This window comes from Larimichthys crocea, chromosome XVIII (genome assembly GCF_000972845.2).
Source record: "Larimichthys crocea isolate SSNF chromosome XVIII, L_crocea_2.0, whole genome shotgun sequence".
Lineage (NCBI taxonomy): Eukaryota > Metazoa > Chordata > Actinopteri > Sciaenidae > Larimichthys > Larimichthys crocea.
In genome coordinates this window covers 10,666,449-10,691,583 of record NC_040028.1, presented here as the reverse complement: position 1 = coordinate 10,691,583, position 25,135 = coordinate 10,666,449, and the positions used below count along the sequence as shown (strand labels likewise).

At 38.3% G+C, this 25,135-nt stretch overlaps 2 protein-coding genes across 2 annotated transcripts in view; both read left to right on the top strand.

The window, feature by feature from the left end:
* Nucleotides 1-70: 70 nt before the first annotated feature.
* On the top strand, nt 71-7,048 carry pofut2 (protein O-fucosyltransferase 2). Its single transcript, XM_010742903.3, has 9 exons — nt 71-312; nt 1,579-1,832; nt 1,978-2,122; nt 3,155-3,265; nt 3,618-3,684; nt 3,884-4,009; nt 4,861-5,041; nt 5,289-5,412; nt 5,951-7,048. Exons 1-9 carry the CDS (start codon nt 137-139, stop codon nt 6,102-6,104), a joined length of 1,338 nt encoding a protein of 445 aa, XP_010741205.3. The 5' UTR covers nt 71-136; the 3' UTR covers nt 6,105-7,048.
* Nucleotides 7,049-9,190: 2,142 nt separating this feature from the next.
* Nucleotides 9,191-25,135, top strand: part of abca12 (ATP-binding cassette, sub-family A (ABC1), member 12) — a 63,865-nt gene continuing 47,920 nt past the window's right edge. The window contains exons 1-19 of the mRNA XM_019255452.2: nt 9,191-9,508; nt 10,337-10,414; nt 10,622-10,715; nt 12,645-12,795; nt 13,714-13,823; nt 14,526-14,599; nt 15,282-15,449; nt 15,579-15,772; nt 16,135-16,253; nt 16,538-16,638; nt 17,540-17,686; nt 18,554-18,720; nt 19,140-19,273; nt 19,940-20,070; nt 20,352-20,516; nt 20,612-20,814; nt 21,030-21,163; nt 21,658-21,772; nt 21,923-24,544. Of these exons, the coding sequence (XP_019110997.2) occupies nt 10,349-10,414; nt 10,622-10,715; nt 12,645-12,795; nt 13,714-13,823; nt 14,526-14,599; nt 15,282-15,449; nt 15,579-15,772; nt 16,135-16,253; nt 16,538-16,638; nt 17,540-17,686; nt 18,554-18,720; nt 19,140-19,273; nt 19,940-20,070; nt 20,352-20,516; nt 20,612-20,814; nt 21,030-21,163; nt 21,658-21,772; nt 21,923-24,544 (4,895 nt within the window). The 5' untranslated portion in view covers nt 9,191-9,508; nt 10,337-10,348. The remainder of the gene's footprint in view (nt 9,509-10,336; nt 10,415-10,621; nt 10,716-12,644; nt 12,796-13,713; nt 13,824-14,525; nt 14,600-15,281; nt 15,450-15,578; nt 15,773-16,134; nt 16,254-16,537; nt 16,639-17,539; nt 17,687-18,553; nt 18,721-19,139; nt 19,274-19,939; nt 20,071-20,351; nt 20,517-20,611; nt 20,815-21,029; nt 21,164-21,657; nt 21,773-21,922; nt 24,545-25,135) is intronic.

The window sequence follows — 25,135 nt, the reverse complement described above, 5'->3', positions numbered from 1 at the left end:
AGAAATTATCTATATAAAAAAAAAAAAATACTTTTAACACTTCGGGTAATTAGCGCTGGCTGCGTGTCACTACTGGTTGCCTGGCAACTGCCGAGACGCTTTTTACCCTTCCGGAAGTGCGTGGCTCTGAGGAAACATGGCGCACGCAGCAGTGCATATACCAGTGGCATTCATTGCTTCAATCCATTCTTTCACCTCTTTCTGGTTGACTGTGTTCGTCGCTTTTGCAGCGTTTGAAGCAGCAAACACCGACAACGCGTTCAGCGCACGCCACACGGCCACTGTATCCGTCGCTGCCGCTCGGGATCTGCGGTGAGTTCACGGACGTGTTAAGTTACTGTTAGCTAGCCACTCTATGCTAACGCAAGAGAGGAGTTACATTACAGTTGTTCGTTTTTTGTTAAACTGTAGAGTTTATTTTGTTTTAAATATATACGTGACCGCATGTGTTGTGGCGAAACGTGTTTCGGTTCAACGAGCAACCGTGTTAACTGGCGACCCTCAGCCGGAATGCGTCTGTGGTTGTCGTAGTTACGACAAGAGGGCGAGGATACGTAGCTGTCAAACAAGACACCAAAACAAGAGGGCGAGGATACGTAGCTGTCAAACAAGACACCAAAACATATACAAACATACAAACATACATACATACATACATACATACATACAAACATACATACATACATACATACAAACATACAAACATACATAACGCCGTTCACTGGGACAGCTATGTGTCTTCAACGGCTGTCGTAACTACGGCAACAACAAACAGCTGTCTCTAGTTGACGGGGTCGCTCGTTTTACCGAAACACCTGCAATGTTTTGACAAGGCTGTACCAGACTCCATTAAAAAAAAGTGGTCAGTTTCATGATTTATCGCGTATTAAAACCACACACACGTTTAACACCTACTCCTAATATAAGTTGCAGAACACTATTGTGTGTTGTAGTGGCTTTCGGCGTACATATGGGCTCATTAACCAGCATCTATCTAGCTATCTATGTCTGCTTACTTATTGGTAGTTTTACCTGAGTATGATCGTGATCTCAATGTCTTAAACTTTTTTTTATATTATTATCAACGACCAGTGTTATGTTTGCTATGTATGGGGCAACTTCATTATGACTAAATGAAAAAGAAAAGCAGCAAATGAGACCACACGAGCTATCACTCTGTATCATCCTGTCATGGATACTAATCATTTTTGTGATGATCCTCCATCCAGTTTCAACAACAAAACACCTCTTTAATGTTGGCACAGGATGTGAACTGCCTGGATAGTTAAAGGCTTTCTTAAGCCACACATATGTACAGCACTCACACCGTAAGATGAACAAAAAAAATGTCAAGAAGTATTAAATTGTGGCTACCTGTAGGGTAACTTGAGTAAATATAACGATATAGGCGTGCTTTTGTATTCAGGATGATACTTGACATTTTAAATGGGACCATTGGCGGCTACAATACTGTGTTAGGTTTAAAATACAGCTAGCCTTCACTGTTATGTTCACTGACCAATGCACTTGCTACTGCTTTTTCCCTCTAAGATCTCATGTCCACTTTTTTCACACCAGGTATCTTTTGTATGACGTGAATCCCCCAGAGGGTTTTAATCTGCGGAGAGATGTCTACATCCGCATGGCCTCCCTGGTGAAGACTTTGAGGAAGGACGGGGATGACTGGGTATTGGTGCTTCCCCCATGGGGTCGCCTCTACCACTGGCAGAGCCCCAACATCCACCAGATCCGCATCCCATGGGGAGAGTTCTTCAGCCTCACTAGCCTGCAGGCCAACGTGCCTGTCATTGAGTATGAGGAATTCATTGCTGGTAAGCTTTTAGACTAGAGTTACATTTTCTGGAAGTACTTCTTATGTTCTAACAAATACTTATGTTTCCACTGCTCTGTAGCTCAGTTTAAATGTGTTGAAGCCAAACATCTAGTTAGTATGTTTTGTTGCTTCCTTGGGTCTAGAGAATGGAGGCCCATTCATAGACCAGGTCCTGGTACTGCAAAACTATGCTGAAGGATGGACTGATGGGAAATGGGAGGAAAAAGTTGATGAGCGGCCGTGCATTGAGAAGTTGATGTACTCCAAAGATAAACAAGGCTACTACAGGTAAAAAAGAACACAGTGTTGGTGTTCTTGTTTCTGAACAATTGCTGTGAATCTTGTGGAAAGTGGAATGTTTTCCCATTCTTGCTTGATGTAGGAATTCAGCTGCTTTAACCTTTGTCCTTTCATAATACGCCTAACATTTGAATAAGTGACAAGATTGAATTAGAGTCAGGACTCTTTTACTACAGATGGCCGTGATCTTTGATGGCCCTGCATGTTGGAATATGTGCAGAATGAGGTTTTGCATTGTCTTGCCAAAAAAATACAAGGACATCTTGTACAGCACATACTTTCACAAATGTTCTGTTCCTCATACCATCATGGATGCTGGCTTTTGGACTATGCTCTGGTAAAAACCCACGCAGTCCCTTTTGATTTCTGGAAGAGCCGGCATTCATAAGTTTCAAACTTCCTTGTCCCTTGTCTAAAGAGATTTCTTTTGACTCTCTGATTCTTTGATTCTGTGATATTATATACTGCAGACAAAGTAATCCCCAGATGTTTTTGCAATTTTATATTGAGAAACATCATCTCTTTGCATCATCTTTCACAGAGCGGTGAAATCTTACTAACCTGTTGCCACTTAACACAGTCCAACTTTTTTGATTGTGTTGCTGGTATCAAATTTGGTGTATAATCAGACTTCTCAGTTTCAACAGTAGACAACTTGTCTATGTGAGTTTTTTCAATTAAATATGGGGTTTCAGTGTTTTGCACATCATCACAGCATGCCAACTTTTTTGGAAAAGAGGTTGTAGTATTTACTCTTCACTACAATCTTTTCTAAACTAATCACTGTTATAGCTTTTATTTATTGTTCCTACATCAGAAACATTCTTTAAGCTTAAGTGCCAAAGAAAATGAATTGTAATTATAGTAGAATAACTCAGTAGCTCTCTTTCAGACACTGATGGATCGCATTCTCAGTATTTCTGCATCAACGATATCATCCTGAGCTCCCTGCATGCACATCTCTTGTCTCTCCATTCATCATCAACTGTCTCATTTATCTGGTGTGTGTTTGTTTCCAAGGGGCTGGTTTTGGGGCTACGACGAGACGAGAGCTCGAAATGTCACATGTATATCGGCCCAAGGCCATGCCTCCATCATGGCCCCAGTTCTTCAGAAAAACATCACAGTGACGTGAGTTACAGCATTTGAGAAGGAACAGAAATAATTTTACATAAATTAACAATTGGTTTTCGGCAGTTCAACCCAGCGGTACTATTTCAAGACAGCTTCTGAAGTTGAATGTAATATGGAGCTATTAAACGTTACTAATTACGTTAGACCAGTTATTCTCAAATAGGGGTCCGTGTTTTTTTAGATTCTTAGCAAGTGTAAGTCTGTAGTTAAAACAGCCAAAATATTATGCATAAATCCTAGTCTATATTTGTAAATAGCTGAGAGATGATCTGATGTCATTGTTATTCAAACATGGTATTACTTTTAGTTCATTCTCTTAGATCTTGTTCTTGTCGTGCTATTTTTGCAGATCAATTATGCTTGACCGAGCAGAAACACTCCTCCATGATCACTATGCTGGCAAGGATTACTGGGATGTAAGTCGAGATTTTCTTTTTTTAAAGGTGTCAAGTATTACATTTTTTTTGCTGTATTGATTATGCTATTCAATCTGCGTCTATTCTAACTGAAAACAACATTGTTTTTTTTTTTTGTGGTATCTTTATGCTGCGTGTTTATCGCGCACTCTCTTGTCCGTGACATGACGTGGGAGTCAATTATCTGTGTTCTGTGCAGACCCGCCGCAGTATGGTTTTCGCCAAGCACCTACGACTTATAGGAGATGACTTCAGAGCAAAGTATCTGAATTCTACAGATAACAGAGACCATACCGTTTACAATGAGGACTGGACTCGCATGAAAGTAAGTCAGTGTATCTGGTTGTGGTATGATTATGTGATTGTACAGGTGGAATTAAGTCTGCAACATTTAAGAGCTGTCAGATTCCATTGTGGTTTAGAAAACTGATACAAATATTGTGCATAAATCCATAAAAGGTGGTTCTTTGCTCAGCCATAGGTTATCTAGTACACTGGTTCTCAGGTGGTCTGCGACTTTCCTGTAGTGGTACTGGGAGGAATCCCTGAAATATGTTTTTTTTAAATGAACTAATTTAACATAAACTATCTACAACAGTTTGAATGAAATAATGAAACTAAGATATTTTGTTTCAATATCAGCCTAAAAATGTCGTCACGTTCATTCACATAGTGTGTGCATTCATCCATGATTAGTTATGAACTAAAATGTGACGAGAGATAGTATGTGGAAGTAAAAAATGTGCAGTGATGGCTCAAACAGAAAATATTAGGAAGAATAGTACGCACCAGGAGAACCACTTTTCTACTTCTCCACATCTCTCAACAATAAATAATCTTCCTAATATTGAACTGGGTCAGACTACGCTGTGAATTTTAACATCCATTAAAGTATTGGTGCTTGAAGAGACAGATATTTTCTGTGGTGGTACGTGATATAAAACGTTTGAGAAACACTGATCTATTACAGTATCTATCTAATAATGAAATTAATATTTTATCTTAGCAGCAGCAGAATATTCACCTACAGAGTAATTTCTGTTAAATCTCCTCTGTTTATGTATGTGTGAGTCTGCAATTCTTTTTTTTGGGATCAATCCTTGATTACAGACTTTTACGATCCTATTTTCTGCAATAATCAAGCAATGGTCTGTTGTTTCTTTATTTCTTTCTCAGGCCAAGCTGGGTTCAGCTAAAGGTGGTCCATATTTGGGGGTCCACTTACGTAGGAAGGACTTTATCTGGGGTCACAGAGAGGATGTACCCAGCCTTAAAGGAGCAGTCAAAAAAATGCGCAGCTTGATGAAGAAGCACAAACTCGAAAAGGTGTTTGTGGCGACAGATGCAGATGGTGAAGGTAATTAATTAATTAACATGAGTGCTTCAGTATTTTGCAGCTCATGAAATTGTGTTTTGAAAATGTAACTATTTTATATATATATACTCGTCTACAGTCATTTCAAACAGCATTGATTAGAAAGAATGCAGTTTATTGTATTAACAGTACTACTAGAAGACTTTGTACTAGTAATAATAATAGTAAGTAGTATATCAATAAATGTATAGTTTTTTTATATATGTGTGTAACCTGTTTAATCTTGTAGAATTGAAGGAGCTGAAAAAGTTGTTGCCAGAAATGGTGCGGTTTGAACCGCCGACGGATGACCTGGAGCTCCTTAAAGATGGAGGGGTGGCCATCATTGACCAGTGGATATGTGCCCACGCAAGGTAAATTTAGCTTGTTGATACCAGACAAGAAGAAGTCACATATTTTCTCATGTTGTTGTTATTGTTATTAGTTATAAGTGCTTAACTGTGTTGTCTTTTCTTTGTCTTCATTAGTTTAGAATCACCTGAAAATAAGTTTTATGTTTTCATTACCCTGAGTTTCAGTATTCATTATTCAGTTGGTTGCAAAGCAAACTGAAACCTTACTGCTGGATAAAAGGCCATTGTTCTATTCCATGGAATTACTTGTGAATTCAACTTCCAAAAAATATGTTGCAAGGCCAGTGTGGCCTGAGACAGAGGAAGTTCATGTGTTGTTGTACAGGAACAATAACTTCATGCCAGTTCTTGTATTTCAAAACTGTGAGATTAATCTACCCGAAAAACTGACTGGGCGGGTTGGTTTTAAAATAGTTGCTCTCACTGTGTAAAACATCCTCTTTTAACTTTACACTGCACATCTCTGTCCCCTTGTTGTGCCCTTTTGCTATGTTTTAATTTTCTTATTTATATACTGTATATTTATTTTTCTTTTCAGATTTTTCATAGGAACATCAGTCTCCACCTTCTCTTTCCGGATTCACGAGGAGAGGGAGATCCTGGGTTTCGAGCCCAAAACTACATATAATCGTTTCTGTGGGGACACTGAGAAAGAATATGAACAGCCCACACACTGGAAAATTGTTTATTGATGTGACCTCTGACTTTTCTGACACACACAAGTGCCAAAAGTGACATTTATTTGTATGGATTATATAGATATTTTAACTGTTTTCTGGTGTTTTTGTTTTGACTTTTTACGGTTTCAGAGTTGTGCAATCAGGTCTATTGTGACCACTGTGACTGAACCTTATGCTTAAAAGGCCAAACCTGTGCTGCCGAACGTGTATTACTGTACAAATATTTTGTAAGTTGTATGTTGAATGTGGATCCTTCATATCAACTGATATTTTCTGGTATTTATTACACCAGCACTACTGGTGAAAAAAAAAGTGTCTTATAATGACTGCAACAGACAGTGTTGAAATATTCTTTCTTTTCTTTCTTTTTTTTTTTTCAAAAAAGACACCACATGTGAAGAAATATTCAGATCTCATGAACATAATATGAAGTTAAGACAAGGTTACCCTATGGAGTTTTCTTGTAAACAAGTAAAGGTGTATTTACATTCAAGGTTTCATTGTGTGTAACCACTAGTCCGTTGAACTTGTTGAACACATTTCCCTTTTCAAAAAAACATCACCAAAAGTTACGTTTAAAGTACTTTAAAAAACTTTAGTTAATGTTTATTAGCAGTCTTTTTCTTCACTGCCTTTTGTTACCACGTGTTTCTAAATGTGTTACTGCCTCAAAGTGTTAATCAGTGAATTAGAATAAACTAGTGAGGGGAAAGTTAATTTATTTTTTCAAAATAAGAAGGGAATCCACTCACAAAAAAACTCCTCTGTAGCTTTACTATTGGTCAAAAGCTCCACAGGGTATATTTAAAATAGATTCTCAGCTCATGATTTGTTTTAAAAAAACGTGTAGTTCTCTTCTGCTATGACTTCCACTATGTTTCAGTATTTGTGTGTAATGACTCTCCTTCCCTATTTCGTATTTTTATGCAGTATTAAAATTTGTTACAGTTACGCTACCTCTTCTTGTCATTGATAGGTTTGTACAGTAGTAAAGTAGTAGTAGTAGTAGTAAGTGTTATTTTGGTGTTGAGTGTTAACATTATAGAAAACAAGCAGAACAAGGAGTAAGGAGCACCTTCTCCACCAACTCTACATTCAAACATGCACACAAATATGTGATGAAGTCATTCAACTCAAAGGATTTTTGCCTCCTGTAGCAGAGGCACCTTTCTCCCACATGTTATGAAACAAGAAAACCAGTAAGACTACCCAGAAGAGGAATTTCTCATCTGTGATTCTTGTTCACCAGCTACGTCACGTTACTTTTGTCTCTGTTTTGCCCAACCCTTACCATACTTACAATTGTTTTGTTTCTTTGATTGTCTGGAAATGGACAGATTCATTATATGTGATGCAGGCAGAAGTCACTGTGAAAAAAGGGAAATACACACTTGTGTCCGTGACAAAGAACATGTTCTAAATTGAAATTATATATATTAACATATCAACAGCTGCATTTTACACAGGATTAGTGTGTTTGTACAAAGTAAGTGAGAAAATTACATCAGCTTCAGCTTAATAACATAAAACTCTCTCTCTGGCCTCTTGCCTGTAGTTTTGTGTAAATGTAGCACATAAGATGGTATTTTGGAATATTTTTACAATTTCAATCATACACTTTTGTTTGTTACATTACCTTGGATTTTTTTTGCATGTTGAGAATTCATGACAATGTTGTTACGTTTCGTAACTGTCATGACTCCCTTAGGACCCCCCCCCCCCCCCCACACACACACACACACACATGATATCACTGTGATTTTTCCCTTTGGAGACCCATACCTCCACAACAACACCTAATAACCGTGTGAAGTGTAATGCTTGGTGTCTCCCTGTTCAATCTTAAATAATGATATGGAGAAAAAAAGTCATATAATGACTGCAGCAGACAGTGTTTTGTGGGACCATTCTCAGTTTAACATTTAAATATGTTTCTTTCACCACAGTCCAAAAGAATATAATATGATAATATAATAATAGTTTAGTAATAGGAGCCGGTCATCCTTGCATATTCGCTTAAAAAACCCTGGAATCTAGCCATTTTGGAAATCTACACTTGACTCTAGATCAGCTTCTGCGACCTGATGAAATCATTCGGGATATCTGAGCCTCCTACAGTGGCGCATTCCATCGCTTTGTACTTAACCCTGACACCTTTCTCCCACGTTATGAAGCAAGAAAACCAGTAAGACTACCTTTATGAGAACATACTTTTTAATGATTCTCATTCACCCGTGTCTTGTTTTGCCCAACCCTGAGCATACTTTCTACAATTGTTGTGCCTCCTTTGATTGTCTGTAAATGTCAGTCTATTATGTGCAAAAGTCAACAACGAAAAAGACAAAGACAGACTTGTGTCAGCGAAGGAGAGCATGTTCTAAATTGAAAACACTGTCTAATATTCACAATTCTCCATGTTAACAGATGTATTTTACACAGGATGAGTGTGTGTGTGTGTGTGTGTACTAAATGAGGGAGAAAATGACGTCAGCTTGAGCCACATCAAGTTTAAAGAACATAAAACTCTTGCCTATATTTTGGTGTAAATGTAGCACTTAAAAATGGTATTTCTACTATTTCAGTCATATACTTTTGCTTGTTACATTATCAACTTTACTTTGGCATATCCATAAGATGTGCAGCATGTTAAGATCCCTGTGGACCCCCCCCCCCTTCACATGATATCAGTGTGATTTTTCCCTGTGGAGACCCATACCTCCACAACAACACCCAATTAACCGATTGTGAGGTGTGATGTTTGGTGTCTCCCTGTTCGGTCTGAAAATAATACTCTCTTTTGTAGAGTAAAAAAAAAAATGTTTGGGAACCTTTAAAACACATAATCATGAACACAAATCCACCTGTCCTTTAGTTCATCACATCAATATACAAGTTATCAAGAAGTTAACTCTTAACTCTAAGTTAACTCTAAGTTAATATTAACGTTTTGAAAGCAGCACGTTTAGGATCTAAGATTGTTCTCAAGGATAATATCTCAACAGGTGCATCCAGCTTAGGTGATCATTAAAGAAGTTAGTGTATGTATAATTGGTAATTCCCAGAAGTCACGTGTTTCTCCTTTAGGCAGGTTGCTGTCAGAGGACACGCCCTTTTTTCACAGATTCACCTTTCCACACGCAAGTGTGGCTTTACTCGTATTACCAGGGGATAGGGAACATAGAGGTTACTGTCACATTCAGCCTCTGCAGTTAACTTGACAAATTGTGGCGATATTCAAGGAGGAACTCTCCGTTCCTGTTTTTTTTTTTTTGTTGTTTTTTGTTGTTGTTTTTTTTCTGTCATAACTGACTGATGGAAAGGGCATCCTGCTAGGGTGCCATGTCCTTCCTAACAAGCCCGGGAGCTGCAGTCAGTTAACAGATAACTTCACTCATTAAGAGGACAGACGCTGCCAGGTAGGACCAAGTGTTTCTTTATTTTCATTACTAGTCTAGTTTGTTCATATTAGTTTTTTTTAAATGGCTTTTGTTTTATTTTTAGCGTACAAAAATGCTGCCTCGTATTGGATTTGTTGACAAAAGTCACCAAATCGACAAAAAAACTGAATATGAATATTTTTTTTATTTTATTTTAGCATTTTTTTTTTTTTTTACAGAATATTCTGGTCAGTTATCGCTTTTTTATTTTTTTATTTTTTAAACTAAAGTTTACCTTTACAATACATCCTCAACTTATGATTTAGTAAACAAAATTAGGTGTACCTCTCTTCTATAACTTACATCATATTTGTAGTGATTGTGTGGAATAATTTTTCACCCATATTTCATATGTTTATGCAGTGCCATTATTATTATTTGTTTGACAGATTTTCCACAGATTAAAGCTGTTTTCTATAGCCTCTTCTTCATTCAATGACTTGGTTTGTAAGGTAGAAGTGTTATTTTGGTGCTAAATAAAACATTTTGGCAGAGTAATAACATGATTACGTTTTTAACAAGAAAATGGAAGGACTAAACAAGTTAAGAAAACCAGTAAGACCAGTAACCAGAAATTCTGATGAGTGTCACATTTCACCTATGTCCTTGTTTCAGCCAACCCTAAGGATAAAATATAGTTTGTTTGTTTTTTATTACAGTTAGTTCACTTATTATGTAAACCATAATAACTTTGCCTTGTGATAAACTGTCATAGAAATCGCTATCTCTTATATAACCATTACAAAAGATTTCAAGTAGCAGTTGATAACAGATGACTAATTTTCATACACCGTATCTTCGTCTCAGCCTCAGCTACTGATGGCCTTCTTTCGGCAGCTGCAACTTCTTCTCTGGAAGAATGGGTTGACAGTCATCAGACAGCCGGTGAGTGACTTCCAAGTGCACCAAACTATTATTTTATTTTCATAAAAGAACATCTGCTTTAACATAACCTAAGAAAAAAAAAACATAAATTACTACCACCTTTACAGCCTAGACACTCCATAGTTTAGGAATATTGAACCATGCATAACTTAAGATGTATTCAGTATAATTTTGGAACTCATAATTATATGTTCTGTTTTATCATAGCTATGGTCCCTGACTCTGATCATATGGCCTCTGATCATCTTCATCATCGTTGCTGTGACCCGCAACCAGTACCCTCCAATAATAAGAGATGCATGTAAGTGTAAATCTGTGTAAGAAAAAAAGTGCCTCAGGTCCATGTTGAGTTAGTGACGTGTATTTCAAAGCCCTTCATTGCAAACGCATGTCTTCACAAAGACATGTCAAACAGGATGATGGAATAGAATGTACACAAAAAAAACTTGAGCAAACAGAAGAAAGCTTTAAATATGATGTTGTGGAAATAATCCTTTCTCACCCATTAGTTACCCTGGCACCACCAAAGATCAACCCTGTATTTTATTTATTTATTTATTTATTTATTTCACAAAATCCAACAAAAAACACAATTATATTATAAATATTACACCCATATTGTGTTTGTATTTATACCTACAATGTGTTTTTAGAGTATTGCAGTTAAGACTTTTTGTCTTCTATCTTTGAAACAGGTCATTAAGCAACACAATATTGACTTAACAATGGGCTGCAGGGTTATTGCATGGCACCTTAAATGATGGCAGCTACACACTATGGGACATTCCAATTTCACAATCAAAGTAAATCTAAACATGACTAATACTTCAGTTTTAAGCCTATCCCCACAGTATTCACATGATGTTTGTTCTCCTTCACTTTTGAAACCAAATGCATACATCATACACACACATACACGTCTGCCTTTGAGTGGTTGATTGTAGAAGGAGGGGTGTCAATTTCAACCAGATGGTTTGGAAAAATATGCCACAAGCCTTTCAACTACAAGTAAGTCTGGTCCTTTGACAAATAAGGTGCAACCTCACGAAAGTGCATTTGAGGATAGCATATACAGAATCGCTAAAACTCACTTACTTAGTTCTGGTATTAACTGTATCGCTCTTATTTTAATGTGTTTGGCTATGGATCAGATTCTGTGTACTCGGTTAAGGCGCAAGCTAAGAAATTATCCAGTGATTTTGAACTATGGGATCCTCCCTCGCCTTTCCTTTTGTTTTGGTTGTTTGCTTGTGTAAGTGCTGGAACCAGTCACAGTGATGCATTTTATTACATTACATAATACAAAACATTTGATCAGACTGTATAACTGGCAGTAGCCTTGTATCAGGTAGTGTTGCAAAGACTCACAAACACAGTCAACTGGATGGTCTTCCTGAAATAAAACACCTGTCACCCTGCTACAGTAGGTTTTAGTCCCACCCATGTTTTTCATTGTGGTTGAATAATTACAAGGCTGTTATCAGATTTGCCTCTCTTTCTCGTTCCATTTTGATTGAATGGACACTAATATAGTCCCTTTTGTTGAATGCCTATTTAAGCTTGCCTCTTCAGTGCAGATAAAAGACATAAATCATTTATTTGCAATTTCACTGTTTACTCTCCAGCTATTTAAACTGTGTGAACTCTATGTACTTGGCTGCATGAGTGTATAATGAGTGCATTGTAAGCTGCAATCCATGTTTTCCATGAATGCCATGGCCGAGCCTAGCAAATCGCCGTTTGATGTGAAATGTGGCGTATCGAGATGAAACACTGAATGAACCAGGAACTGTCTGTCACATTGGATTGACTGCAACTTGATCTTAATGGCCTTTTCTTTGTTGTAGATTTAAGCAATAGCTGAGATTGTTTTCTGACAAAAGGTGGTATGACTGAAAGTTATGCGGAAGAGTGGGAATTCGCTCAGGCTCACGATGAACTGATGATAGAAAACTTAACACTGAAAAAGTAAAGACATCCACCACAAAATACAACTTTTTAGTGCGTTGGTTCGTATTGTTACCTCTCAGTTTATGTAGTGTTCATGATCTTTAATGGAGTTGTAATTGTAATTGACCTGTAACTCACTTTAATTAGTGCCACTGAAAGACTATTTGCCAAATCTACATGATTAAGGGCATGTTCTCTTGGGATTTTGAGACAGTTCTTAATGGCAATGGTATTTTCAAGCATCCTCACTACAGTAACAACTTTGTCATGTCTCCTCCAGGCTATGTGGGACCCCGAAACCTTCCCAGCACAGGCTTCTTCCCTTTCCTGCAGACCCTCATGTGCAACACAGACAGCACATGTCATAACAAATCACGCCTGGTGGACCCAACTGCATCAAAGACATCTCACAGATCCTCAAGGAAAAAAAGGTAACCTCATTAATTACAGACCGTATAATATTGATCTGGGCTTAACTGCACAAACACTTAACTGTTTCAACTGTAACTTTATAATCTGAAAGATACCGAATGTCTCTATTGGCCCGGTCTCATGTGATTTGACATTGTTCAGAAGGCCCTTAAGTTAAAAAGGAGGGACATACGTCAGCATAGCAGCATCACATGAGATGATTAGTCATTGTGTTCATGGAAATTTACCAACAACAGATATCTCCCTTTGGTGAAAGGCAACTCTTCTTCGCCCTATCACAATCTATTAAAGTTTTATGTAGCCATATTAATCCACTTTTTCTATAGCTCTGCTTTTTGTGTTGACTTTTCTTCTTTTGTCTCTTACAAAGCAGTAAATGATTGTTTTTTTTACTCTGTCAACACTGTGTCAACACTTGGAGTTTCACAATCTTTTGGAGCCAGACACCTTTGTTTGAGGATGTTTCGCTACATTGTTGTTAACATCAGTCACTTAAGCTGTTGTATTGTCACTGACATTTTCCAAACCCATGAATAAGAGTTGCTGATAAGAAAACCTGTTTGTTCAACCTTAAACCCTTCTGATGAAATATGTTTTGCGCAAATCTCCATCACATGCTGTTTTTGGCCAAGCTTTTGTTTGTTTTCAAAGAGACAAAGTTTGGTCTCCTCTTTTAGCCTCTGTTCCAGAAGCTTTTGTAACTGAACAGTTTTCTGTTCGACCATTTTTTCCATCTGTCTTTTTTTTTTTAAATGATGAAAAAAATTAATAAAAAAAATGAAGATGACAGATACTTTGTTAACATACAACAACAACACATATGGGTTTCGGCCACTATCACATCGTCTAACCATCATGGCAGCAAAATACAAAAATTTGAAAATGCCTTATCTCATCTTTTTGACTCTGTATGACAGATCGGATTCTCCGCTGGCAGACTTGATTCAGGGGAATTTCAACTTTTCTTTACCTCAGGACTCCGCCAATGGTCCTGCAGCACTGATTGAAGTCTTGAACAACATTTTAGGTATGTTATCCTGATTCAAAAATCATTCTTTCATGTGCACTGCCAAAAATCAATTTTCCAACAAAGTTTAACACTTTAGGGGTCTTTAAATTATTTCTGTATCAAAGAGTACCATTTATTGACACAGGCAACCATTGAGGACATTTTATTTAGGATGATAGACCAGCCACACTCATTTACATACATGATAATACATTAGAAAATAGTAAGAAAGATATAGTTTTTATACTTTTTTAAATTTAGTTAGAATGTTATCATTTCTAGTAGCTTAGACATGAAAAGTGCTTCTTGAGTGAAAATATATCTATCCATATTTCCAGGAGACAGATATGTTAGCATGGTGGCTGGAAACAGTGGGAAACTGCTAGGTTGTCTCTCTATATTGTCCTCAAAGCAAGAAGGTTCCTGGTTCGAACCTTAGCTACGGCCTTTCTGTGTGGACGTGCACTTCATAGGTTAATTGGTGACTTAATTGGCCATAGGTGTAAATGTGTATGCTTGTTTGTCTCTATGTGCTCTGGGATGAACTAGAAACTTGTCCAGGGTGTTCCCCTGTGAGCTGGGATAGGCTCCAGCCTGATGACCCTGATAAGGATAAGCAATTACAGATAATGGATGGATAGATAACAAAGAGGTTTTTATCTAACTCTCTACATTTGCTGCATTAAGCCATTTTTTAAACAACATGTTCTTGTGTTAAAGGTTCGTCTTACCCAGGAACGTCTAATAATGTCTCTTTCAACAACGGCCCCAGCACCACTCCTCTTGAAAATCAGGTGCGTAAGGTCATGATGAGAGAAACAGGAAAAGCTTGTTTTTTTAAGTGTCACAACACTGAAACCTTGCACATGAACCCGTATTCACTGACAAAAAAGAATGCCTAGGAGATTCAAATTTTAATTTTACATGGAGTAGAAAATTATGTTTGAGCAGAATGGATTAGGTGTTATAGTAGCAGTAAAGCAAATAAAGGAAGTAACAAAATTTAAGTATCAATTTAATTCCCTCCAGGAAAGTACTCAAGCTACTCATCAAGGCAATCTAAAATGACAAAACCATGATATTGTGAAATATTTGTAATGGAAAGAATCACCTTCTCTTTCAGACAGACAACTAAATTTGAAGAAATCTGGGAAAAATGAAAAAAGTATATATTGTCCCTAAACACCCTTGTTTTGTTGAACTTTTTGCAACTTCTTTCTCTTCTTAACTTAATTTACTACCCATGTTCAGTTTGTTCTATAACAATTTGAAAAGATGGATCAATGTGTAATATTATATACTGCTCCAAAGGAATAAAGTCTCAAAGTCTCATGATTGATTCCAATAACAAACAATACATGTTGTGTTCAAAAAATGAAATTATATTATATGAGTGTAACTTTTTAATGAATACCTTCACTTAATGCATAACTACTGTATACAAATCTAAATCCATGTGAATCATATCTTTTGCAGGAGAACTTGAACAAAATACTGGAGACCGTGTCCATGTTGAAAAGAGCCATCTGCACCATCACGCTGCCCATGATAAACCAAACCTCACCTCACCTCACTGATGCTGTGGTCACTTTCTGCAAGTCAAACAACACTTTGCTTGAGTCTTCAATCACCACACTCAATAAGGTGTGTGTGTGTGTGTGTTAGCTTGCATACATACAGTTATGTGGCTGCTTTGTTGGTATTGGGACAGTGTGATAACACAAATTTAAAAGTTTTATTTCTGTTGTCTCTCATATTGTCTCCGGTTGTCAGATATTGATGGAGCTGATGCTGGCAAAACCAAATGAGACGATGACCTCGGTCGGGATGGCGGTATTGGCGTTCAATCAGCTGCAAAATCAGACCTCATTGTGGGACACCCTGCTATCTATACCCAAGCTGTTCTCTTCTGGTTCTGTTGACCAAGCGCTGAGCACCACCGAGGCCTTACTCACCAACATACAAGGGTAAGGCACCTTCAGTGATAACGGCCGTATGAAGGTGTTATTTTAAAAAAAAAACGTATGAAAGTAATACTACAATTATACAGTGTTATCTTGACTTTTTAATAATTGTCTATCAGTGTTATGGGATGGTCAACTGTTTCACCTTTAAACACTTTGTAAATCCTATTAGAATTTCATTCTCTCCACATATTTTTTGGTATTCAAAGAAAATTGGCATTGACTTTGAAACACTCACTGTTTGCAACCTACAATACTTGAGGGTATTTAGAGCATCAGGAGGACAATATGTGTGTTTGTCTAATCATTAGTTCTGTTCTGTCATGTTTTGACCATTAAGTGTTTTTCCATCGTGATCTCTCTAGTGCTTTACGTGTCATCCAGAGCAATTTCCCTGAAGTCGGTGCCTCACTCTCCACAGTGCATCCAGTGCTCGTTGGAGGCATCAGCCTGCTTCGCTATGTTCGAAACTGGCCTGGCAAAGGTAACTTGTGATGTAATCCACAATGACTTTGCAGTTTTATAGGTGTTTTAAATGAAATGGCTTCAGTGTATATTCACTTTATTGCTATAAATATGCAGGTAAATAAAACAGTGATTACTTATATAATACACCTATATAATATACCTGAAAGTCCTGCTCTCTCTTAAGGAAGCAAAATCACAAGTGACCTTTGAAATACAAAATAAACATGACCTGAGTGGCATGTTGTCAGTCAAGTTTGTATTGATACTTTAATTGGGTGTAACTAATGATTCTTCTTTTAGATGTGTCCATTCCCCTCGGAGATGTTATCATATTGCAGAATGACTCACTAAGTGACATGGTGAAACGTGTTCTACAAGAGGTCCAGATACCACTGGACAAGGTGCGTGTTGACCAAAGCCATTATATATCCCCATTATGTATATTCAACAACATGACTTATGTTTATTAACTGTATGTATAATATAAAAGGTAATCTTCAAAATATTTCATACCAATCTGAATTAGATGCCTTTTTACTTCTATTGGAGATTTGTTTCATTTTCTAGGGCGTATTTTAAATATTCAAGATTAAAATAAAATTAGATTTAAGTTAAACAAGCACAGCATTTTACCAAACTGGTTTCACCGCAATCTGTCAACAAAGAAATCTTTTGTGCCACATTTGAGTTTCGTTCTTGGTTCAGAAACCGGACTTGAAGCAGGAATGTGAAATTGAACATGTAGTTATTAGTTTAACATTCTGGGGAAATATGCTTATTTGCTTTCTTGCAAAGAGTTAAAGTGAGACACGTGATACTAATCTCGTGTCTGCACGCTAACGTAGCTGGAGCAAGCAGCCTGTTTGCTTAGCTTAGCATAAATACTGGAAGCAGAGGGAAACAGCTAGCTTGGCTCTGTTTAAAGGCAACAAAACCCGCCTGCCAGCACCTGTAAAGCTAACACCTTAACACATTGTAGTTTATTTGTTTATTCTTAATAAAAACTCAAGTGTAAAAACAACAGTTCACAGGGGTTATGTGCTGGAACTTACCTTAGCTGGGTATAACATGGATGGTTAGTAAGCTGTAGAGGTGCGGGTTGGCCAGCTGTTTCCAGTTTTAATGCTAAACTAAACATGTAGCTTAATATTTAATGGACCGTTACGAGAGTGTTATCTGCAACAGCACAAATATTATAAGTTTATTTCCCAAAATCTATTCTTTTTCTCTTGTTCCATACATAACTGGCTACTTTATCCGAAGTTTGACCATCATTATATTTACTGTTATTCTTTTCACTAGGCTATCGCCCTGACATTGGACAAAGACATGGTGCGTTCCTACTTGTGTGACAACAGCAGTAACCCGGTGTGGCTAACTGCAGCCTGCAATACGGGAACTGTAGGCATGCTTCTGCGCTGGATCTCCCCTGACCTGGTGGCAAAGCAGGTGAATTACCATCGTATATTGGGCTGTGTTGCAATCATCAACAAAAAAAGAGAATCACGGCCATGAGGAATGAGTCAGCTGTATCATGTGCGTGTGGGTGGTATTGGCCTTTTGTGTTGTTCTCTCCTTGCTCATGATCTGGATTCTCAAGTGCCACCTTCACCAGTAATTAGATTCAGAGCGCACCAAGTAATTAGTCTACGGCCACAAGAAAGCTGTTGGCCATAGCAACAAGCAACTGCAACTCCCAGATCGCACCTGGGGAACAGAAAAGAAATCCAATTAGCACTGCCGCGATGGGTAGACGTGTTTTGATGCGATAATTCCCAATCAGAACCTGTTAGCTAACACTCGCTCAAACAGTCACCTGGACATCTAATACTGACATATAGCAGTGATGTGCATGTGTCATATTACTCAAACATGTCAGCTACAATGCCATGGACATACATTTGATCTCAGCTTTCTGGTTCACTGTCTGATTAAATGATACATTTATGTAAACTCTTGCTTTTTTATGTCACACTTTTAATTCTCCGACATATTTTGGTCTTTGCTTACGAACCTGTTCACCTCGCTTTGCCTTCTCTTTTTACGAACAAAGAGACACACAATGCTGTGTTGGCCTCTTCGACATAATAACCAGATAACGTCTCTCATGACGATTACTCTCGTGTAATCAGTAGACCGCACAGAAGAAGAGCAAGAAAGGAATTTACACTAGTTAACTGATCAGGGAGGATGTGATTTTAGATTTGTGTTTTTCTGTATATATATATTTTATACAGTATCGAAAAGTGACAACGTATCGTCACATTTGACTTTAACTGTATTTGTCCTCTCTTATGTGAACTATATTGTTCCCAGGCTCTTCTGGCATGGAGTAGGCATGTTGCCTCTCATGATCTGTCATTCGCTAAAGGGCTGCTGCACAGTCTGATGGGAGGTGTATCCTCAGGAGGACAAGGACGATCCAACATCACGGGGGCCCAGGGTAGCATAGATACAGAACCGCAAAACATTGAGGAGGAGCTGTAAGTACAGTCTCTTCTCTAGATGTGTTATTATAGGCTAGCCCTATTTTTTTTAATGCTGCAAAAGCAACCGAAAACAACTGAAACTGTGAATATCACACAAACATCCAGACAAGTGGAAGGAGTTTTTAAGAAATGTAGATAAGTGAGCAGGTTTTTGTCCAGTTGTAGTCAATAAAATACAATTTCTTATCAAATGTTCTTCGTAGCAGCTGATGGTCATGCAGCTGTATTTAACAGATAACAGATAACTTTTTACCTCACACTCATAAAGCTCTTATATGTCAGTCTTTCTACACGTCAGAAGTTAGCCAAACTCCAAAAAATATGCACGCATTAGGCTAAATATTGTAGACCTGTACACAAAAAGCCTAGTGTCCATTTTGCTTTATCTTGATTCTGGCCTCATGCTTTTGCAGGTTTTTGAGGGTTGGTCAAGTGATGTTGGAGATTATAAAAATGGTGCCTGAGGTGGATATGGTTGTCCAGAAAACGCTCAGGACTGTCTTCCAGTCCATGAAGTCAGCAACACTAACCCTTGACACTGTTGAAGGTAAGACTACAAAATACACATCGAGGCCTCTCCTTCGGCAATCACTTGGAATGTCTTCCAGTCGCATTGTCACCTTTTATTTTTCATCAGCACAGTATTAAAAAAGGCCTTCTTTGCTCCATTTGGCATCTGCTCAACATGTTTCCTGTCAATCTGAAGCTGAACTAAGATGAACACAGTAAACATGAGCTTTTGGTGTCAGCCCTTACAATGACAGTAGACACACGCAGAGTTTGGACGTATTGAGTTCAGCATAAAGGCCATGACTTACTTTGTTTTGTCACATGCCGCCACAGTCACTATTGTTATCTCTCCCTAGAGTAAATGCACTGCATAACCTAGAAGTAAATGAAACAGGTTGACACCCTTTCTCAGGGGACTGATGAAAGATAGGAAATGTTGGAAAGTAGGACTAGAGGAGTTACCATATGGGAAATGGACACACACCCAGGAAATATAACATTACATTCAAAACAACCCCTATGGATGTATTATACAGAAATGAAAGGGAAGTGGGTAACTCAACAATGTGTGAGTGTACAAAGGCGCATTTTTAAAACTGTGTTGAAAATGTACTTGTTTTATCGCATTTCCCTGAATATGACTATAGTTAACCAATCTGGCTTTGTTGTATATTTGCTGTTTATCCTCTTCCCTGGTTTGCAGAAATTATCGGGAATGTCCTGAAAGATGCTGATCAACTCAAAATGACTTTTCTAACCTTGCTGACGAACCAGTCTCAGGCAAGCGTTTGGGCTAGTCGTGTCCTGGGAAGTGTGATGGAAATCACTATGAAGGTATGCTAACCCTATTTTAACTGACTTAAGGTCAAGCCCTTGAGCTAATGTCATTGCTTCAGTGAGGCCTGAGAATGTGCGTGATGTTTTGGCAACTGAACAAGCCATGCTTGGCTGCAGAGTTCCAGTATTGCCACATTTTCTAAAGTTGCAAATTAACTGATTTTACTTTAAGCTGTTCTTGGCTCACTTGAGTTTTATTTATTAATTTATTTATATGACTTCTTTCACAGTTTGATGGTCAACGGTAATGGTGTCTGTTTTTGCTTTTGTTTTACTAGACTTTGACAAATGAGAGTTTAACCTGTCTGGATATCTTGGGTCCCTTTGAGTGGCTCTTTAGCACAAAGAGCATAAAGATCGAGGTGTGGAGATCCATGATCTGCCAGAACAACTCTGCTCTAGAGCAATCTCTCTTGATGGATTGGTACCCATTGGTTCAGAAGGTAAGGTATTTGTTTATTGTGTACTGTTAAAGCCTGTTTTTTTTATTTAAAATTAGATGTGCCTTTTGAAAATGTATTTTAATATCGCTCCACAGGTGCAGGAGTTGTACAACATTTTCACAGGCCAACCAAACTACAACGTAACACTTCCCATGATTCTCTCTGAGTGGCACAGGTTGCGCAATAACAGTGTGCAGTTTGGAGTGTTTTGGGAAAAGCTGTGCACGTTGGGTGGAGCATACTGGATGAACTGGATACCACAGAACAGCACTGATGTTTCTGGAATTCTTCAACAAAGGTCTTATTAGGACGTATTAAATATGTACTTCCAGAGTGTGTGCTTTGCAATTACAATTTAAAATTAAAATGCATAAAATGTCTTTAATTTAAAAGATTTAAGGCCCGGGCCCACTTTTTCTTTTCCATTGTAGAAATGCACAATGTCTCATTTCATAGTCAGTTATTATTTCCCTGTCTCAATGGAGTTGTGCTTTTGCTTTGCATTGCCTATAGTCTTTTCTTATCCATGGTGAATTTTGGAGAAAAAATTGAGAAGAGTCAACTGTGGCCTGTGGTAAAGAACTATTTCCACATAGTTTACTGGATTTTGAACTACAAGCCTGGTGTCACAACTCCTCCAGCAAACTGTGAGTCTCTTCTCTTCTCTTCTCTTCTCTTCTCTTCTCTTCTCTTCTCTTCTCTTCTCTTCTCTTCTCTTCTGTACCAAGGTGTATTTATGAGGCTAATTAGCATGCAGGAGTGTTTCCTTTGTTCTGTTGTCTTCAAGAGCTTGTCAGCATAATCGTCACCCACTCAATAAGTGCTTTATTATTAATTCTATCAATGGTTTATTTAAGAAACCATTTTCCTTTGAAATTGTTTATATACATATATTCTATACAGCAACTAAGCAAATCTATTGAAGATATGAATCCATCAAATTAATACAAACTTCCATGGCAGACAAAAAGAAATGGTTAACTGATAGTTGTACTAATCCAAATGAAAGTAAGTTTAAAGGAGTGAATTATTGTAAAGTGCATTAATTAATTCCCAGAACCAAGTAATGATTTATTTAATATAGTAAAATAAACAAAATCTATTTAAGTATGTTTATATTATGTTTTACTTTTACCTTTAGGTTCTGCTGACTTCTGCACCTCAGCCATTAATTGCAATACTGGTTTGAACTGGCCACAGTTTACTAAAGCGATGACCCAAGCTTTAATGTCACCAAACCAAGACCTTCTATTGAAGTAAGTGACAAAGTTTTAATGAATGATCCTTTATTGAATGTGGCTTTAATTTATGCTCCTTATTTAATGTTGTTACTGTTGTTTCATACATTAGCCCTAAACTAATAAAATTCTGTTGCATTCTCTTCCACTCTTCTCTTTTCTCTGTAGTTGTCTCAAAGGAACTGTGAATCTGTTGCAGCATCTGTATGGTAATCAATATAAACAACTGGCACAAGCATATTTGAAACAAGAAATCAAAGGTGGAGATGCACTCTCTGCCTCCCTGCTGAATCTGTTGCAAAACCTGGATGCCTTTGTTCACCAAATCTCCATGCTTCCTGACAAAAACATCTCAAACCCTTATGTCCTGATTCCCCTTGTCAGTAACCTGTTCGAGTCCACAGGTCTAAAACCACTGCTGCTGTTGCTCTTCAATGATGGTCCCCTCAATGTCTCCACGGTGCTTGATGTTGCCTCAAAGCTTGGGAGGCTCAACCAGCACCTCTTTACTTTCAATGAGACAGACCCAACAATGGCTGAGCTGGAAAGCTTGATAAAGCAGTTCTTCTCCCTGGAGACTAACCTCACTGTGGTTGTCCCCCACGTAATGGGACACACTCTTCTTACATATTCAGAGTACTTCCACCCTGATGCTGTGGCCCGCTTGAGAGAAGCTATCCAGCCTTTCATTAACCAGACATCAGCAGGCTTTGTAGAGGCTATCCTCAGTGCCATGGAGTTGCTAAAGAAAGTAATGGATAGTCCAGATGGTGACCCAACTAACATCATTATTGGGTACATGCGGCAGCTTCAAGAATTAGTGTTGTCTATGTATAGACTGCAAAACATCCAGCAGCATGTGTTACCAAATGGGCAACTAAGCACTGCACAAATCACTGACCTCCACCTGGTTTTAAACAACTTTCTCAGCCTCCTTAGCCCTGAGGGCCTCCAGAACCTGACTAAAAATGGACCAGATGCTGCACAGAACATTGTTATAGAGAAATTCTTGGCATTCATTCCATCTGCGGCCCGAGAGGAAGCTGGTCGTTTTCTCCGTGATTTTAAAGCTCTGCAGTATCAGGTAGCCAAATGTGCAGGAGGTCAGAACTGTTTGGCTGGAATCTCAGAAATATTCACATTCCTGGATCAGATACTAGAAATGATGCTTTCAGCTAATGCCAATGCCACCATCACAATAGGTGTAACCAACTCTGTCATGGGGAGACTGGAATATGAGGAACTTGCATGCGCATTCTTCTCACTCCTCCTGTCCTCAGAAGATGCTGCCTATGTCAAGACATTCAAACAGGCTCTTCATTTCATCAGAATGATCATGGCTACACCAAATATTACAGTTACTGATGCTCAGAACGCTCTGAGACAGTCAAACCTAACTATTGAGGAGCTGAACAACATTGCTGCACTAGCTGGAGCTGCAAACATAAGCGACCTGATTGTAAATATAATGGAGGTTATCAATGCTCACCAGTGTTTTGGAACACAGCTTAACCAGACAGTAACAGCCAAGTGTGTTATGAGATTGATAGATAGGGTCACCAGTTTTCTGAGACACCTACCTGCTCTCCACAATGAGAAAGCTATCCTCTCCCTCATCCGTTCAATCATCAATAAGAGTATCAGTGATATAGTCCCAGTTAACTTCAGCTCCAACCCTAATACAGCTCTTGTACATGCCCTGAACAGCACCTTGGCCAACATCAAGATGAACCTCCAGCTGAACAACCTGAACACTACACAGATCATGAATGAAATCAAGGTACTGGAGGGCCTAATACAACTTTTTGCCAACCCGGGACCACTTAACAACATCAGCATGACTATGGACCCCACGTATTCTCAGAAAGTATATCTGATGATCATACAGTGGTACTTGAAAAGGGTGGAAAATATCACCAGAAACAGCTCAGTTTCAGAGATCCTCCAGCCTCTTCTCTATCTCACACACATGCAAGTGACATTACAGCTGGCACAGACTAATTTCTCCTTATACGTGAGTAACCAGGTCGAGTTCCTGATAAACAACCTCCAGTATCCGATAGATGGCGCAGGGGTGATTAAAATTGGGCAGACAACAGTTGAGATTCTCCAGCATCTATTTGAATTCATAAAGTCAAACCTAGAGTTTCAGAAGAGTATGTCAGGTTCTGCATCATGGCTCAACACAACCATTCTACATACCGCTGAGCTCCAAGTGAAACTATACCTCAATGTCATACAGAAGTGGATGAAACAACCCAATGTCACAATGGTCCTCACTAGTATACTCCAATGGAGAAACTCCAACATGAGCATCTCAACCCCTGTGACAGACCTCCATCGCCTGCTGCAGACAATGAGCAGTATTCTCGGTGATGATCAGCTGGCCCACCTCTCCGTCATTAGCAACATCAGCCATTCCTTGAACAAAGCTCTATCGGTGGCAGAGCAACCAGGTGGTCTACAGAGTGACCAATTCTTAGCTGCCATCTTGGAAGCAGTCCGAAATGCTATGCAGGTCCTGTCTGGCGCCACAACCCCCCTGCCGCTCGCTGTACAGCAGAACATCCTGGAAATCGTGCAGGACTCACTTAAGCTCATTGTTCAACCAAACATCAGTTGTGCCTCATCACGAAACATCTCGCTCACCATCCTTAAGAGGGCTGAGAGTGTCATCAAACAGACAGTACCAGAAATGTACGCTGTATACCTTCTTTCAGGTATCAGAGTTGCAATCACATATTTTGAGACCATCTCCACAGGCGGTGGACCAGACAAATGGAATCAGATGTAAGTGAAGTTTTGCAGTTAGCACCCATCAACAAATGTGGATAAAGAAGATAAACTATGTATACTATGTTTATAATATTAATTAGACAAAATCAGTTAAAATTATATACATTAAAAATATTTTAATACAGTTGAATAGCGCTTAAAATGATTAACTAATTTAATCTGTAACAGGAGTTTGGCTACCAATATTACTATTGGCGAGTAAAATTTAATAATTTTATTGCAATGTGTTAGCTTATGTTTTTGAATGATTAATATATTGTCGAAATGAATCTCATGTCTGACAGGATGTAGTGATGAACCAACATAGAATTAATATTTGACTTCTGCAGCTCTTTGGTCTGTTTTAGCATCTTTTGGCTCATAGTTTTGGTTTTCCAGCCCACAACTAATCTTTCATAGGCACCAGGCAGCTGTTGTGAAAATGCTCTAAAAACCTGCTTCTAACAGAACAGACAAAGTTAGACTACATTGTAAACATAGTGAAGCAGACAACAGTATTCCCTCAAATGGTTGTTGGAGGCAAAACCAGAGCTTAAAGGAGAGGGAATATTGGACAGACACCAGGCAACACGACCTTAGGGACTT

Bases quoted from the DNA above. Each gene is read 5' to 3' on its own strand.
- pofut2 (XM_010742903.3), top strand. From the start codon at position 137: ATGGCGCACGCAGCAGTGCATATACCAGTGGCATTCATTGCTTCAATC. The intron at 313-1,578 runs GTGAGTTCACGG...TTTTCACACCAG, and splicing joins GCTGCCGCTCGGGATCTGCG to GTATCTTTTGTATGACGTGA. The intron at 2,123-3,154 runs GTAAAAAAGAAC...TTTGTTTCCAAG, and splicing joins GATAAACAAGGCTACTACAG to GGGCTGGTTTTGGGGCTACG.